This window comes from Ananas comosus, linkage group 10 (assembly GCF_001540865.1).
Source record: "Ananas comosus cultivar F153 linkage group 10, ASM154086v1, whole genome shotgun sequence".
Lineage (NCBI taxonomy): Eukaryota > Viridiplantae > Streptophyta > Magnoliopsida > Poales > Bromeliaceae > Ananas > Ananas comosus.
Genome location: NC_033630.1, coordinates 5,016,482 through 5,034,995, shown reverse-complemented (window position 1 = coordinate 5,034,995; position 18,514 = coordinate 5,016,482). Strand labels below are relative to the sequence as shown.

Sequence of the window (18,514 nt, the reverse complement as noted above, 5' to 3'; positions counted from 1 at the left end):
GAAATGGGATAATAACTTGAGGGTTAAAATTTTTAATCCCTAGAATATCTCAATATTCTAGTATAGAGAGGAATGAAATTAATTTTTTGTTTGGCAAAATTTTTATTTATTCTCTGGAATAAGCAAAATGATGTTTGGTAACTTTCTTAGAAGAAGAGAAGAATAGTGGATAAATTGATTGAAATTTTTCAAAATGCCAAGTTTACCCTTATATATGTAGTAAATATTTTTCTTTGTATAACACATGTATAATAGGTGAAAAAATTTAATGTAATTTATTTAAGAAAATTTACAATACCAAAGATATGATTAAGAAATAAATTTTGTTTTTGCACATCTCTACAACTTGTAGCAAGTAAGATAAATGTGAATTAATTTATACAAGCATGAAATCTATAAGACGGCGCCTCCCGAGGATGGTAGTAGCTTGAGTAAATATGAAGCCGACTAAATCTAATGCAGAGATAATTTGATTCTTTCATGTCGGCGGAGGTCACATCAAAAGAAGGTTAAGATGCACATTGAGCATTCATCAGAATAGGAGGAAGGTGGAATTAAACCCACTCCAATTAATGAAAGTTTTGAGATCTCAGGTAGGTGGTAAATGGAGTAAATGTGAAAGAAGAAAACGAGGTGGTGATGGAGAAAGAAGAAGAGGAAGGAGATGAGAGGTTAGGTCAAGATGGGAGTAAAGAGAGTATTGAGTAGCAAGAGGTCACCTTTCTTGGGAAGGAGGATGAGGCAACATGATAGTTGGATAGTCAATGTGAGTATAGCGGGCGCGGTTAGCGAGGCGTCAGAAAATAGGTAGAGAATTTTATTGCCCCTGCCCTTGGAATACCCCCAAGAATCAAGCCTATTTTGGGATTGGGGCAGAACTAAATTAACAGGTTATTCCTGTAAAAATCAGAATAATCCGCTTTGACCGGAAAATTTATTTCTACCTAATTTTCTTTTGTTTGGTAGAATAACGAGGATAAAATGAATTGTTCCATAGTAATTCTATAACCAAACGCAGTCTAAGTATACTAATAACATTCCTCAAGAATGAATTATTCCCTAGTAATTCTATAACCAAATGCAGCCTAAGTATACTAATAATATACCTCAAGGACGAATGTGCATGATTAATCACCTCTTTATAACCTCGTGATTGAGACCCCTGTCTAAATTCAGGAATATGATATTTCACATTTCTGCCAGTGTAAGGTCCTAAATATCCTTTTATATTGGGATACCTTGCGTCTACAAGATAATACTTATCTATAAAAAATAATTAAAACTATTAGATAATTGCAATATAAAAATATAGATATAACTTACTCTTTAACAAAAATAATTGAAATACTCATATTACAAATTTGGCAAAATAATTGAAACATGTATGTTACAAAATAAATAAATAAACCGAAACATCGCATACAAACTAAACAATACTACAAACTAAAAAAAAATTTAAAACTTACATGCTACAAACTAATCAAATTAATCAAACACACAGTTTCTAATTTTAAACATCAAAGAAGGTTACAAATATAATATTATATTAATTTGCTAATATATATTAATCAAAAAGGTTGCAAACAAATACCATGCAATTGATCTTCTTTCTTTAGTTTTTATAAAAATAATTAGGAAGATAAATTATGGGTTCCTGAGATCCATCCTCGTCGCAGCCTTCTTTATCGGATCCTGCTAGTTTGGATCTTGCGAATCCGGCCAAGCTAGGAGGATCCGTCTTTGTCGGATCCCGTCGGAGCGGATCCGGCCAAGCCAGCGGGATCCGTCTTTGCTGGATCCCGTCGGCGCGGATCCGATAAAGACGGGCTGAGGGGATGGAAAAAATCAAGAGAAGGAGGGAGAGAAATCTGTAAAAAAAAAAAAGTGAGTATCTTGGTGGATCGTAGGAGGGAAAGGCATCGCTGGAGAGAAAGAAGGGAGAGAGATGGAGGAGAGAGGAGAGGAAAGTGAATTTTTTTTTGTTGGAGTGGAAAGTTGGTTGTGAAGGAGTACGGGGGAGAGACGATGATAGTTGGAAAGATTATAATTATTAAAGGGATAGAGTAGAATTGTATTATTTGTTTAGGAATAGTTTTGATATTTTGATAAAAAATTTTAAGTGGAAAAACTGTTTTTGCGGGAATCAGTTTTAAAAAAATAGTTCTTTTCTGCTTGAGTTGAAAAATTAGTTTTCTAATGCTGAAAGACAGAATTAGATTTTTAAAATTTCTTTGCCAAACACTTTACTGAACCCAAAAATAATTTTAAGCCTAAAATAATTTTTAAAAAACTAGGCCAAATAAAACTTTAGAAGTTCGAATACAAATAGACTCACAAACAGCAAGGTGAATTCCGGGAGCACCATATTCCACCGTTTGTCCAAGTCCAAGCGAGCAGTCCAAACCTTTCGTAGTCAAGACAGCTTTTTTTTTGACTTCTGACCGGTTGATCTAACCGTGTTGGATCGTACCAACTGTTCGTACCAAATGGGCGCACCAGAGCCGGAGGCCGAAAGCATGGTTTTTTTACCCTTTTCCCGAAGAAAGGGAGCCGTGAGGCAGTTTCGGAAACTCTCTCCGCAAAGCCACTCGAATGTGAAAAAAAAAAAAAAAAAAAAAAAAACAAACCTGCAGAGTGCGAATCCCTTCTTCCTCCTCCTCCTCCTCTCTTTCCCTTTCCTCCCCTCTCTTTATCTAGTCACTTTTTTTAGATCTGAATCGACAAATAGAGACAAAATAAAAGTCAATATATTATTTCCTTTTTTTTTTTTTTTTTTTTTTTTTTTTTCTTTTTGGTTCTCTCCTTCTCGTTTCGTTTGATTGATGCGGGGAGAGTGAGCGGCGATGGGGATCGGATGGGCGAAGAAGATGAGAGACGCCTTTGGGGCGTCCTTCCTATGGCTTGTCTCCTTGATCTACTTCACTCAGGTTTGTTTATCTTCGTTTTCTATGTTTGTTTGTGTGTGAAAACTAATTGACCCTTAAGATTTCGTGGTTACATGTCTAAATTTTGTTTCAATTCCTTATGCTTTATGTGCGTTTGTTTGTGTGCGCATTTGTGTGCGCATTTGTGTGCGGTTTTTGTTAGAACATCGATTGAATCCTATTAGGGAGTTTTTGGGGCTATAGGGGGATCCAAATGTCCTTTTAGCTAGAAAAGCATGCGCGAATCATGAAGAAAATAAAGAAAATATAAAGAAGAATTGGTGGGGAAATCCACCTCATGGAGATTTGCAAACTATGAAAGAGAAATGACAAATAAAACTCTAGTAGAAAAGGATATGGAAAAAAGGCACTCAAATAGGACAAGCACATGCCCACAACATAATAAGTAGATATATATTTTTTTTGTTAATAGGATTAAAGCATAATATAATTGTAAAAATAATTTTGCAAAAATATTATTTACAAAACTAGTCCTATATGGTGAATGAATTACCGCTTTCTAAATGCGGTAAATCATTCACGGCTTTCTTCAAAATATTATAATTATTTTTAGAGTTTAATAATATACATTTTTTGGAATTCAGATGTGAAAAATATATAGCTTATTTGTAAGCGGTGAATGGTGTATCGCAGTCACCGCTTTCTAAAATCGGTAAACCAATCACCGTTTAAGTCTAGTTTTATAGATAAAAGTTTTGGATGCCTATTTTTACAATAAAAAAGTTTCGTAGGCTTAGTAGCCCAAAAAGCCCTAATAAGTATTCAATGCAAGGAAACAAGTGTACCAAGTCTAACCATGCCTAGATTGATTGGAAACCATTTACACTCAAAAAAGATTGGAAACTTTTCAAGTCACACAAACTCATGGACACATTGCTCGGTGAAAGACCTATTCAGCGATAGATATAAAATTGATGCTTACAAAGGCTTTAGCAAGCATTTAGTGAAAAAGGATGTGAACCACTGTTAGAGTTGAACAATAAACTAGAAATTCTGTTGCGGAAACTTGCTAGCTATTGTGAAAACAAGAGATGCCACCATCAGAATGGCATTAAGACTTTATTACTGATCAAAAAAGAACCTATAGCGCACCTAAACAAAACCCTTCCTAAACCCAAAAATGAAAAAAATCTGAGTCCTTCCTAAAGAACAAGGACTATCTTCTTTTACCTTCTTTACTGCCCTTTTTGGGGTGTTTTCTTCTCTTTAATCTGAATCTGTTGCTCCTCTTTGCCTTCTTCACCTGAGCCTGGATTGGCCTTTCCTCTTCTTATGATCGCTGCCATTATTGTTGGATGTTTCATTCGGAGTTGACAGTTGAAATGTAGGCTTTCACGACCTCTTTAGTAGCTGTATTGACCTTATCATTTGCTGCCGCTGTTGTATGGAGCACCGAATTACTGGTTGAAGCAGTTTGTTGTTGATTTGCTGTTGAAAACTGGTCCAGAATAGGAGAAAAAATTGCAGTTACTTGCAGCTGAAAGGAACTTTGATGCTTCTCATGGTCTGGGGCTGAGGTATTAGCTGATATATCTTTCTGGAAGAACCTAACCCCAAAGCTCTCCACTTCCGTTTGAGCCTATCTAAATCCACTTTGAAACCCCTTGCTTGACCTAAACCTTCATCCTCCACCTAACAAACCTGAACTCACCTAATTAAAAACTCCGGACTGATGTTTATTTTGAGACTAGTTAGGAGGTTTTGTTCTGTTGCTTTTTTAGCGAATTTTATACGAATAAGTTGTGATTTGATTTAGTCTATCTTTGGCTTTAATTCCTATAAACACTAGTGCATTTTTTTTCGTAATCCAATTAATCATTTCAGTTTCTTTTCTGTTGAATCGTATTTTGTTCTCTTATTTTTATCAAGTGGTTCTCCAAATTTGGCTTGGAGAAAACAGAAGAAGAAGGAAATGGTTTTGCATTGCATCAAATGTAGAGGCTTATAAATTGTTTCGACACCGTTTATTACAAGATTGATCTGATAGAAAACAAATTGTGGATGGTCTCAACAAAAATAAATTATATGAATTATGAAATCATATTGCTTTTCTCTATGCCCAATAACCAAAATATTGTGGTTGAGACACAAAACTTGATATGTTTAACATATTAGCTTATATGTGAGTATTCTTACCTATCAACTCTGTAGTAATGACTGTGGTGAATTTTGTATATGCTCTCGTTTGCTAGGATTGGCAGTTTTCTTTATGCCATAAATTGTACTTGTACTCTGTTCTACACTTATTATAGGAGAACTATGTACCTAGATACATAGTCCTACTTGTTTATTTTGAAATTTGTTTAAGTTGCTTAACTAGCTATTCTATCAATTATTGCCTTAATTTAGATGGCAGGTTTTGATATCTTTATTTGGTCGTCATCTTTATTTAAAATTCATTCTACAAACTGTTGATTAGCCTTCATTTTCAGGGTTTCAGGTCCTTTGTGTGGACAGCTGTTTCCTACCAGATGAAGGATATGCTTAAACTCTCACCCTCTGCATCACAACTTTTGGTTTCAGTTGCATATTTTCCATGGAGCATCAAACCTTTATATGGGTACATAAACTTCTTCTTTTTTTTTTTTTAACAATAAATTTTTGGTTCTGTAATTGCATATAGTGTGCTGATATCAAAGTTCAGCAAACCGAATAGGATTGACCAATTGTTTTGAACCAACTGGTCCAATTTACAACATTCTTTTGAACCAACCACAAAGTTTAACGAACCAATTAGGACTGACCCATTGTTTTGAACCAACTGGTCCAATTTACAACATTCTTTTGAACCAACCACAAAGTTTAACGAACCAATTAGGACTGACCCATTGTTTTGAACCAACATGCTAATATCAAAGTAACAACTCATGAGAAGGAAGATAAAAGTAAAATATTGTTCAAGTTTACAAAAACTTGATTTATCTACAAAAGCATCACAAGATCACATAGTTATTGTTAACAGTACAGAATGAAATATACTAGCAAAGTTCTGATATGATCGGTTACACAAAGTAGTAGATATAGTTGGAACTACTAAACTAGAGACAACAACTTAGGTCACCAAATCTCTTAGTCACAAAGCATTCCACTAAAGCATGTCACTTATTGCTGTTCTTTACCATGAAGACCTTAGCATGCTCCTCACCATCATAGATGCAATTGAAGGCCTAAGGAATGTCATTGCTGTAATCCTCAATCTTGGCAATTGTCCCAAATAATATAGAGCTCCAACTATGGGCTGCATTCTCATTCATAGCAGTACAACCTCACAACCTTTGCCCTAAGCTCCCTAAAATAAAAAGCAGTATTGTAGTCTGTCTCCTTGATTGTCTGACGATGCAGTCGTTGGGACTCATTTTTTTCGTCTCATGGTCCATAGCTTTGCTGAACCTACCATTATTAAATTGTGCAAGTGTCTTCCTAAATTGCTTGAAGGCTTAGTCAACACCAAAGATGCTCCTAAGGGCATCATAATGTCTAATAAGATTATTCAAGAACACAACACCCTTTGGAGGCTCTGCCTACTAAAAGTGTTGTACAAATTGATATAGGTTAATTTAAACAACAACTGTTTGCCTCCACACAGCTATGATATGTTGTATTTTCTAGCGTGATTGTACGTAATAAGTTCTCTTCATCTCTTAACTTTGGGATATGTGGTCCTAGAGGTCCTTGGATAATTCTCAACATTATCAAAAATGAAAGGAGGTGCTGAAGTGCTTATTGGCTGCCGCAACTATAACCACGTAAGCTTATCTCTGAAAGTCATTATTGACCTTTCATGCTTTCCTTTGCTCAATCAACATGAGGAATAAGAAAATCATCTATTAAAGATTTTCTGCCTTTCATTCGAGGGTCCCTTTCTTTGTTGTTTATGCACCTTTCTTTTTAGAGCTTGTAATTTCATCTATGGGATGACTCTCTAACTGAAATGAGAAATCCTATCATGTTAGAGATTCTCTCTGGATAGGATCTCCCTAACCTTTGGAATTGTTAGGGAGAATCATTTGCCTTTACAATTCTCTGTCCAATGTGCAATAATTACACATTATATGTGAGGTAAGTTTTGGTTCTTATAGACCTACTCTACAACATGCTCGGTAAGTTTACCTACATATTTAGGCGATTTTGAGATTGGAGACATGGTAAAACAAACATTGGAAAAGTTCATGTCAAAGCTGACTTTAGGTTAAACAATTGTTGGAAAGTTGTGAAACATCACTTTTGTCATGTTGACTTCCACCCAAACAAACAACTCTATAAAAATCAAGTTGGTGGAATTTAAGTTTAAATTAACTTGCCGTTCACCTAAAACAATGTTTGAAAAGGCGCGAGTCACGGAGAGGCGCAAGACTCTCTTAGAGCCTAGGCGCGAGGCGCACTGCGAGGCGCGCGCCTCAAGAAGGCGAAGCGCACATTTACTAAGCCTAGTTTAATTTGATGTTCTACATTAAAAAATCCCAAAATAACCATCAAAAAGTAAAGAAAACACAAGTATATAGTTTTATTTGATGTTCTTGCTGACGCTGCTCATATTTTCTCTACTGATGCTTCCTATTTTCCTGCTTCCGCTGCTGCTGGTTGCTTGTTCTGGCCACCGCTGGTTTGTTGCCGCTGCTTCCTGCTGCTAGCACAACTGTTGTTGGATGCTCGACAGGGAGAGAATGTGGGAGAACAAGAGACGGAGAGGAGAGGGCGAGCGGCTGATTTTTTTTAGTGATTTTTTTGGGTTTCTTTCAAGATTTTTTAAGTATCTTATCGGGTTTAAAGTATAAGATGCAAATTCAAAACCCGACAATCCGAAAACTTGAATTTTTTTTGGATTTCTTTTAATATTTTTTAAGTATCTTATTGGGTTAAAGTATAATATGCTAATTCAAAACCTGACAACTTGAAAACTTGAATAAAAAAATCTTGAAAACTTAAATATTCGAGGCGCGTGCCTCAGCAATAGCGCCGTGCCTCATGCGCGCCTTTTCAAACAGTGACCTAAAAACATGCCCTAACATACAACATGAATTAGATAGCTTAAATTGGAGAGCACTATGACAGCACAAGCAAATGGACATCTAACTAAGATCACTAAGGGAAATGGTAGTTCCAATGATATGGTAAGAAAAATAATGACTAAAATACAGAAAACCCGATTTTTATCCGCTTTGTCAAAAACCTCTATTTTGCTCCCTCAAAATTACAAAAATATCCACCAGGGGTTACAACATTAATGGAGATAGTTAAATGACCAAATTACTCTTATTTGTTTACGGAGACAGAGACCAGTAGTTGCCTGTCGATTCACTGTCCTCCCATTCATTCCTTTTGTTTAAGAATTGATCACTAGTGCGGTCACTGAATAAAGAGGCAACCATTTTGCTACAGGCAGGGAGGAAGGAAAGTATAATATGATGGTGCAACTTAATAACAAGGAGATGCTTGCTATAGAGAGAGAAAAAAAAAGAAAGAAAACAAAAGAGCTCAAGAGAGGATTTATAACTTTGTTGTTGTTGTGTTTGGGAACCACAAAAGCATGCCATATCTCTAAGAAGTGTAGAGATGGTGCTGCTAGGGGAAGGGAGGTGATGTTATATACTTGAAAAAGTGGAAAAGTTGAGAGTAGCTTTTTGGAGGGAAAAGAAAGACTTTTTTTAATGTATTCCCGAGAACTTCAAGGGCATATTGCTTATACCTAGTTATATAATATAATATATAGACAGAATAGTGATGAAACATTCACAGCGGGGGGGTTAAGTGCTACACCTTTTAACTTTTGAGAAGAAAAATAGAGGTTTCTAGGAGTCCGGGGTGGAAGTGCGAAAAGTGCATATTTATAGAGGGGTTTCTGTATTTTAGCCAAATAGAAATTTTTGATCAGTATCACTTGCACGATATACATTTTTCAATCTTGCTATTTCAATTAACTAACTAGAAGGATTGTACAAGGGCCAAAATACAAAATCACTGTATCTTGTACAATGTAGACTCTACGAATGAGTTTAATGAGTCTTAAGTATGATAAAATTCCATATTTTGGGTGCACTTTAACTGAAATGAATTGAATCTTTTGTTTTGTGGTGAAGAATCCTATAGATTTTAGTTTTTCCATCTTGAGCATACTTTCTTATATCTTTTTTTTTTTTTTTTTTGTGTGTGTAGAATTTTGTCAGACTGCTTTCCTATTAGACGGAGAAAGCGAGTACCTTACCTGATTGTTGCTACTGTACTCTCTCTTATTCCTTGGCTTATTCTTGGCTTGGTGGCATCTTTAAGGGGATCAAGCAAGTTCCTTACTACTTTCCTGACAGTACAAAACATAGGATCAGCCATGGCAGATGTTGTTATTGACGCAATGATTGCAGAGGCAGTTCGATTTGAGCAGTATGTTCATCTTTGTGGTTCCTCTTTTACTGAGTAAATTATACCATGGGCCCTCAACTTTATTGGCATACTTTCTGTTTGGTTCCCAACCTTGCAATTATTACATCTGGATCCTTGCCCTTTGTGTCTTGTTGCAATGTTTCCCTTTAGTTGAATTTCTCTGTGAAAATGGATATTAAAAAAAAAACTTATTGGTACAGTTAAATAAGGAATTCAGTGAACTGGAAAATTTTCAATTGAATGCAAATGTTAGAGATCCAAATGTAATAAAAGGTTGGGGAATAAACAATAATCTATAGAAAGGTTGGAAACTCCTGGTCTGGTTAAACTTTTTCTTTTTCTTTTTAATCTGGTCTATGTCAGAAAATTTATTTTTAAATAGTTATCACTACCAGTGCAGGTCTTGCTGGTGATCTCCAGTCATTGTCTTGGTCTGCAATGGCCTTTGGAGGGATATGTGGAAGCTTATTGGGGGGATATGCATTAACAAATATGAATATAAACATAATTTTCCTTCTTTTTTCTTTGCTTCCAGCCATGCAACTACTATCATGTGCTTTTATTGGGGAAGACCCCAAAGGACTAAAAAGGGCACTAGAGCCTAATGGACAAAATCATAATCAAGTTGATAATAACTTTGCATCTGGAAAGAGCTTGACTGAACCTTCAAAAAATGGTGGCACTAGAAGGCGAAAGAGCAGTAACAAATATGGTAAAAAGAAAACTATATTGCAGCAATCCCAGATTCCTGAAATGGAGCATAGTTCAATCAGTGCAAGTTCCTACATATCCCTGATATCAGCTGTGAATAGATTGTGCTTTACATTTAGACAGCCTATCATCCTAAGGTAGTGAGTAATTTCCAGTAACTTCAACTCTTATATTGTTGTTGAGTGTCCACTTCATATTAATGACTGAAGTCTCTTTCTTTCGCTTCCGTATGGTCAGACCTATGGCCTGGTTTTTCTTTTCGAATGTTATGGTTCCAAATCTCTCGACAGTTTTGTTCTACTATCAAACTGAGGTTCTGCAATTGGAATCATCCTTCTTGGGGACTGTACGTGTCATTGGGTGGTTAAGCCTAATGTTTGGTGCATATATTTACAATTGTTATCTGAAGCATAAGAGACTACGGAGTATTCTTATGTAAGTATTTTATGAACTTTCATTTTTCTAATTTCTGCGATCACTTTTTCTGCATTGTTTCCGATTTATTCTGGGCAACATACTTTTGAGTATATATTATGTAGACAACAAATAGAATGGCTGGCGTTGCTATGTATTATTATTATCTGCATATAAGTAAAGTCTAGTATTAATGGATGTAAAGTCAAAGAAAGAGGATGCTACAATTTATCTTCTGTGAAAAGAATAGATGAATTTCATCACCGTCAGAGGGTTTTGTATTTTGAATGCTTCGCCAGCTAGGGCATCGTAGTTCATGTGCCATTTTGTACACTTGCTTACTTCACATGTTCTTTTTTTCTCTGAACCCTGTTCTTGGGGATGATTAATATTTCCTTTTCTTACAAGCTACGAGATTGGCCGCTAAAACTCTCTAAACTAATTTTACTGCACCTTAAAAACCTATAATATTGCAAATTTATTTTATCTCATATTAAAGTTTTGTTGTAGCCATTGTTGCTTTTAAATGCCCATTTTTCTTTTGGAGTATGGTTTCAACTATGATATCATCATATTAATGCTTACTGACAAGTATGAAAATTCTTCATTGAAGAAAATGATCCATGTTCAAACATTTGCCTCCTGTTTTCGGTCTTACATGTGCCATTTTTCTTTGCTCTAAATATTATTTTTCATTGTTTACTAGACAATTATGCAAAGGAGTGCTGTAAATTAGTTGCTCAATGCTTAAATTAAGATTTTTCATACCATTTAAGTACAGCCTTCAACAAATACAAAAAGAGTTCATTGATTAATGTAGCTATTGAAATATTCATATGTCTGAAATATCTAACTGCTATCTTTATATATCCAGATAATAAATTTCCTGAGAAACTCTTGATTTGGTGTCAGCACAATGCGTAGAAACTTATTTATGTAGTTTGCATAACCAATTTGATTTACTGGGAAATATCTAGGCATGATAGTTTGTACTATAAAATCAGAAAAATGACATTTTATAGGATGCAAATATATGAACTTTTATTTGCTTGTTCTAAGCATTCATGCTTTTCTTAATTTCACAGGTTTGCACACATTGGGCTTGCCTTAATATGTTTTCTGGATGTTGTATTAGTATCTCAAGTGCATATTCAATTTGGAATACCGGACAAATATATGGTGCTTTGGGGTTCGGCTTTCGGTGATGCGATCAACCAATTCAAGTATCTCACTCATCAACAGTTGCAATTTCTAACTATTTTTTCTTTGAATCATAAATTACGAGAGTAGGGTTACCATATTGAGCCTTTTCTCTTTTGCTTCACAGTTGGTTATTTTCGTATTAATGCATACGAAATTTTTGAACAGAATACGAATTTCTTACATGATTAGATTGCAGTATAAGGTAATAATCAATCATGGTTAATAGAATGAATCAAAATAAAGCAATATATTTAGGTCCCTTTGTGAGGGAGTTGCCGCATTTTCCCTAATTAGGTCTTTTGAAGTTTGAATTGAACTACAAGTAATAACTTAGTTCTTGATGATATATTTTTGCAACCGAAGGTGGTGGTCTTGTATCCTGGAAATTTTGAAAATGAATCTTCTAATGATCAAATGGCTTGATCAAAGTCATTTATCATATGTAGATCGCTATCATATTTGGGTTTTTTAGTGCAATAGTCTTCTCCTAAAATTTTATTCTAAAAATAGACCTGTTAAATTTTTATTTGTAAATATGGTCCTATAAAAGCGGTGAATCATTCACCGCCTTCTTTCTTTTTCTCACTTCTTTCTATATTTCTACGATGATAAAAGCGGTGAATGGTTCACCGTTTTTATTCTTTTTCTACTCCTAATGAGGAGTTATAAATGTGGTGAATTATTCACCGCACTTAGAGGTCTATTTTTATAATTATTTTTTTTAAAAAAACTATTTTTACAATTATAAAAATCAATAGGATTATTTATCAAAAAAATTCATCATATTTACTATAATGATTTTGAAACAAAATGCAGCAAATGAAATGCCAAAGATAAAAGATTCTTAGAAGAACATAAAGGGATTGGAGTGTTTGTCAGAATTGAATTTCAGACCTGAACATATAAAAAGAAAGGAAAAAAAAAAGAATCTGACTAATGGTTTAGATTTTCTTGGAGAAAAGAAGCATGATTGAGTTTTCTACTCTCTAAACATTTGAATGAAATTATTGAGTTTTCTACTCTCTAAACATTTGAATGAAAAGCTTACATTCAGATCTCCATGTTGTGTAAAGCGACAGTGTCTCAAAACAGTCCCTAATTTTGTCATTCGTTTAGGCTGCCCCAATCTTGGAGAAACATCTTCATTTTCAATTCCTAATATTTTTTATTATCTGCCTTAACATACCTATATCTTTGCTATGCTAACCTTTTGGCGATGTTTATTATCTTAAAGGCCCATCATTCAGTACTATAGAGCATATCTTTCAGTTATATTTTCGGTAAGGCAACTTGTAAAAGTAATGTGAAAAATCACTTGAATACCCCTTTCTTTACAAATATACACCCCATGAATTGTAAGGCTTTTATCTCATTTCCCCTTCCATGCAAATGTGATGGAGTAAACTACAAAAGTAAGCTCAATATTCTATTTGTTCATTTTGTTTGGAGTTATTGTGGATTTTCCTTACTCTATTATTATCCTGTGTCTTTGCTTCATCTTCCAACCCAAATTATCAATCCCTATTCCTAACCACAGAAGCTGCAGATAGTTAGCAAAATCTTATTTTGAGCGGCTAAAAAGTGTTGCAAAAAGGGAATAGATCCAGGTTTTGATAGTTTTGAATAGTCAGACACAGGGAATTAGAGTTGAATGCTGTGTTGTTACGCTAGGAAAATAGTATGGAACGTATTTGAGATTGTTTGCCAAGTTGAGGACTTAAAAGTATAGAACTGAAGAGAGAGTTTTTCAATTTTGAAGTCAATGGAACGAACTTATTTTCTTTTGTTTCTGCTGACATGAGCAACTGAACTGCTGGAAATGCAATTTTGGTATCAATCTGCAAATATAAGATGGCAAGTAAACATTTTTGTATGGATAGCTAATAGATAAAAGAGAAGATTTCTTCTTGATTCTTGATATGATCTGCCTAATCAAGTTGATCCTTTAGTATTGGTACAATTATATTAGTATACTAAACATTGATGACCATGATGTGACCAAACATACAAAAGTAAAACCCGAAAGAAAAATGAATTGCCCTTCTTATTTCTAGCTAGAGTCATAATTTTCTTTTTGAATATGTTTAACAACAGAATGCTATCATTTTCTTTTCATTATGTTGCTGTATCTTGTACACGTTAGTGTTTGGAACATGTACTATATAGGTTGATTGATATGATAGATTTGTTGAATATAAAAATTAAGTATACTGTTGTCTGGTAGCTTAAGCTTTTAGAGAATCATGGTTGTTTCACGTTATTTAACATAGTATCAGAGCAGGAGGTTTTGAGTTCAAATTCCATCAAGCCCCTCGTCTCATAATTTCCTTCCATTTAATTCAAGTCCACACTTTGGGCCTATAAAAATATTTCAACCCTAGATGTAAGAGTAGTAAATATATAAATATATTTCGAGCCTAGATGTGAGAAGTATTAAATATATAAATATATAAATTAAGAACAGCGTTCTCTAATTGCTCAAGTCTTTGGAGAATGATGGTTCTTTTACAGTCTTTCACAAGATTTATGGTGTTGCTCTTTCCTTGTGTGCAGATTTATGCCATTCCTAATTCTATCGGGACAGCTTTGCCCACCTGGGATCGAAGGAACACTTTTTGCGCTCTTCATGTCGATAAACAATTTTAGTTCCACATTGGGCTCGTTCTTCGGAGCTGCATTAGCTTCAGTACTTGATATTTCTTCTGAGAATTTTGATAACCTTCTGTTTGGCATAGTTGTGCAACTAGTAGCCACTCTTTTACCCATTGCATTCTTATTTTTGATTCCAAAGGAAGCTACAGGGGTTGCATCATCCTGATAACACACTAATCTCCATTATTATTTTTAGTTAGATGCCAAAACACTCTTCGCTGATCTAGATGGTAGAAAGAAAGAAAGCAAGAAAGAAGAGGGATAGTAGAAAGATTTTTACTGTCCTTGAAGATATATACAATTTCACTTAAAGATGAGAAAATATGATAGATTGTAGTGTTGCTTTTTTGTTTGAGTGCTGGTAAGTGAATCTTATTATTGGTCTAAATGAAATCAAATTGTCAAATCTTTTGCTCATAAAAGGTGTATTCTGGGAATGAGATAATGTTGTTCCAAAGTTTATTTCCATTTCTTTTGTTTATATTTCTCATTTACATGCACCACTGAGTGAAACGAATCGGATTGGTTCTGCAGCTGTTTTGGACTCGGGAGATGTTATATACATTGAACGTTTGTAATTTTACACTTTCGCACACTATCACATGATTAGTTGCTGTAAAGAGTCCATGATATGTTTGAGTTTTATGTGAATGTTTTCATCCCCACATGCTAATTGCTTGGCCGCTCTATTTGAACCGCACTAGTATAGATCTAAGAACTGCAGAATGATCATCTGAACAAGTTATCTTGTTTCATCCAAAGCTGATACATTTAGGTTTAGCATTGTGTAGTTATGATTAATTGCTCAAAATCTTGTGTATCAAGTTCAATATAAAGATAATGTCATAATATAAAGATAATGTTCATATATTATATACATATAATATATATATTTAATAATAGTATATTATATATTATTAATATATATATATGTGGGCGTTTGCTTAAGCTTTTGAAAGCGATTTTGGACTCAAAAGAAATTCTGGCTCAATTGATCGTTAAGCCATTTTGTTTTTAAAATTTGATTTTGATTTTTAAAATTAATTTTTTAATTTTGAGGTCTAACGGCTTCAAAATAGTACTTCAATTTAATTGGTTGCAATAACAGTAACTGTTTGTTGAAAAAGCACAAACGAGCAGAGTTGATATTATTAATACGGCTGAATAAAAAGTTCAGCTACTATATGCTAGATAGTAGGTAACTAGTAGTATTTACCCTGCACTTTTTACCATTATTTATAATAATAGTATTACCATATAATAGCGAATTCTAGACATTCAAAAGCTAAAATGTAGCCTGCAATAATAATTCAATTCAAACAAAGGCAGGTATTATTATTCTCCCTCCCTTCCCGCCGGTACGGTAGTAGCAAGAACCGGGTCATGCTCCAAGAACTCCTCCACCGTCTCCGGGAACCCGATCCCGCCGCACCCGTCGGCGGAGCACGACGCCTTCGCCAGCAGCAGATGCGCCAGCCTGGCCGGCTCCCTCCGCCCCGCGCCCCTCCATCCTCGGTAGAAATGCTCAACCCACCCCTCCAACCTCTGCCTCTCCTTCTCGCACTTGGGCCCCCTCACCCCGGCCACCTTCGCGTAAAATTCGCACTCTCCGCAGCTCTCCGCCGCCTCTCCCGCTCCCTCTACGTCCACCTCTACGTCCAGTAGATTCATCAGATGCTCGATCTCGTCGTCGTCGTCTTCGTCGCCAGTGTCGCATTCTTGTTCTTTCTGATCCGCATGATCTTCTCCTCCCTTCTCCTCGGAGCAGGAGGAGGAGGAGAGGAAGTCGCGAGCGGGCCCGCTGCCGCTATCGCTGTCGCGGAGATTGGATTGAGGGTAGGCGAGGAAGATCGGGGAGCCGGACGGATCGATTGAAGAAGAGGCTTCTGGTTTGGGGGTTTTGTTTGGAGGTGAATCCTCCGAAGCTAATCTTTCTTCAACCTGCGAGAGGGAAAGGAGATGAGCGCAAAACTGAAGGGGAGGATGGACTGGAAGCGTTGGGATTTTGCTTCACCTGTTTCAGAGAGGAGAAGAAGCGGGCGTGGGAGGAGAAGGGGAGCATTGCGATGGGGGCGATGGATAGCAAATCTAGCTAGCTAGTGCAAGGACTAGCGCTCCAATTAAAATAGGGATAATTTCCAGTGTGACCCTCTAAAAGTATGTACTTTCATGGATACCCCTATAAAAATTGAAATATCCTAAATGTCCCTCTAAATATAGAAAACTTTCAAAATTACCCTTCAAAACACATTTTTATTAAAATACACAGTGATAATAACCAAAATACCGATTTTGCCCTTTTCATAATAGCTCCTTTAAATACACAGTGATAACAACTAAAATACCGATTTCACTCTGTTATTTTAGCACATTTGCACCTCGCCAACCTTGATTATAAAATTTATCAGATAATCTAAGTTTTTTTTAAATTTTTTTTGCAAACAATGTTAAATCGTTTTATTGTACTTTCAAATATAGTAAGTAATTTTATGGTTTATAATTAATGATAAAACTTTGTAATTTTTCATCTATTTATTATTATCTCTTTCCTTTTTAAAAAAGATTAGAAATATTTAATTATATTGAATAAGATAGAAATATTATTTTTTTATAGTTCGTACAGAAATCAATGTGAAAATATAACTAAATAACTTTTAAATTTGTAAAACTTTTAAATTTATCGAGTATTTACAAAAGTTAAAATTATTGCTAATAATTGGATCATTTAAAGGGGCTATTATGAAAAGGGTAAAATCGGTACTTTGGTTGTTATCACTGTGTATTTCAATAAAAATGTGTTTTGAAGGGTAATTTTGAAAGTTTTTTATATTTAGAGGGGCATTTAGGATATTTCAATTTTTATAGGGGTATCCATGAAAATACATACTTTTAGAGGGGCACACAGGAAATTGTCCCTTCTTCATTAGTCTCACTAGAGGATCATCCGCATTAAGAGATCAATCTCTCTTCGTTTATATGCATCACTTATAATTAGATTGGTCAAAATACTCTCACCAAATGAGGTGGAAAAACCAAAGAAAAAAGAATGAGATCATGATAGAAAACACACAACTCTCTTGACCATTTCCTTCACTCCAGTGACACACACCAAATCTTCCATATGAAGGGATGCACCGAGAAGAGAGTTGGAAGAAGAGAGCACCGAAATTTTTCTCAACCTCTTATCCCAGTAGAGACAAGTTATCCCATCCACGCTAATTAGTATAGCTTTACTAAGCCCCACCAGAAAAGGCCCAAATCTCACTTAAATTTAAGTGAGCTAATCTCCTCATAGTGATAAGCATAACCTATTTGGGCCAATACTCAGTTCGGCATGGCAGGGTATTTTTGTTCTTATTTTTTTTTGTTTTTAGGTAAAAATGTACAAAACTTATAGAAATTATAAACTATTTTAAATTAGTGATTCAATTTTTTAAAACTTTGATTTGACTACCTAACAAGTCAATTTGTTTGATTTGAGTCAATCAATAACACTTCGATATCAAAATTTGAATGCTTTATGTTATATTTGGTTTAGATTTGTAGTTATCTAATTCTGTGGATAAATCCTAATCTAATTGGGATTAGATATTATTTAGATTTAATTTGCCATATATGGATTATAATTAGGAGTATAATTATAATTGAATTAGAATTAGACTCTAATTAGGAGATATGTATTATATATACATGCTACGGCCAAATTAAAGAAGCTGCGACTCAAATTAAGCCTTGCATATAAGAGAGTTCTTGATTTTGCAAGAAGCCGGCCGGTTAAGATGCAATGCTGATTAATTAGTGGTGAGGTTGCTTGCTTCTGTTGGGAGGAGTTGTAATGCACTAATTAATTAAGTGGCTTGTGATGGTCCGTACGGTGGCAACAACACCATCAGCCAAGGTGCCGTACATCCTCGTTTTGGTGAGCCGAGCCAAGATATATTGTCCGGACGTGCTAGGAAGGTGCCATATGCGGTAACGCGCGTCGAATATATATTTACTTTGGTTTTCGGATCTTTCGGGTGATATTCTTGTACTCCGCCTTTTCGACATTAATAAAGTATTTGCTCCGTCTTCGCCCGTGGACGTAGGCCGTTGGCCGAACCACGTAAATATCGGTGTGTTCTTTCCTTATCTTTTCTTTTCTTGCATTAAATTATTTTCTGGATCTATTTTTCGCCGTTCCGATTTTAACACTTTACATATTTAGTTGGTAT

At 35.1% G+C, this 18,514-nt stretch overlaps 2 protein-coding genes across 3 annotated transcripts; one reads left to right on the top strand and one right to left on the bottom strand.

The window, feature by feature from the left end:
* Positions 2,683-14,920, top strand: LOC109716451 (probable folate-biopterin transporter 4). Of its 2 annotated transcripts, none has more exons than XM_020241913.1 (7): positions 2,683-2,927; positions 5,378-5,505; positions 9,099-9,320; positions 9,716-10,168; positions 10,269-10,466; positions 11,531-11,686; positions 14,202-14,920. In XM_020241913.1, the coding sequence occupies exons 1-7, from the start codon at positions 2,844-2,846 to the stop codon at positions 14,464-14,466; spliced, it is 1,506 nt and encodes a 501-aa protein (XP_020097502.1). In that variant the 5' UTR covers positions 2,683-2,843; the 3' UTR covers positions 14,467-14,920. The 2 variants fall into 2 exon arrangements, with proteins under 2 accessions (XP_020097502.1, XP_020097503.1); XM_020241914.1 differs by having other exon boundaries at positions 2,688-2,927; positions 11,531-11,668.
* On the bottom strand, positions 15,513-16,375 carry LOC109716688. Its single transcript, XM_020242234.1, has 2 exons — positions 16,315-16,375; positions 15,513-16,241 (listed from the first exon to the last, which is right to left on the bottom strand). The coding sequence occupies exons 1-2, from the start codon at positions 16,360-16,362 to the stop codon at positions 15,636-15,638; spliced, it is 654 nt and encodes a 217-aa protein (XP_020097823.1). The 5' UTR covers positions 16,363-16,375; the 3' UTR covers positions 15,513-15,635.

Coding starts and splice junctions, on each gene's coding strand:
- LOC109716688 (XM_020242234.1), bottom strand. CDS start 16,362: ATGCTCCCCTTCTCCTCCCACGCCCGCTTCTTCTCCTCTCTGAAACAG. Junction 16,242..16,314: donor TCTTCTCCTCTCTGAAACAG/GTGAAGCAAAAT, acceptor TCCCTCTCGCAG/GTTGAAGAAAGATTAGCTTC.
- LOC109716451 (XM_020241913.1), top strand. CDS start 2,844: ATGGGGATCGGATGGGCGAAGAAGATGAGAGACGCCTTTGGGGCGTCC. Junction 2,928..5,377: donor CCTTGATCTACTTCACTCAG/GTTTGTTTATCT, acceptor CTTCATTTTCAG/GGTTTCAGGTCCTTTGTGTG. Junction 10,169..10,268: donor AGACAGCCTATCATCCTAAG/GTAGTGAGTAAT, acceptor CCGTATGGTCAG/ACCTATGGCCTGGTTTTTCT.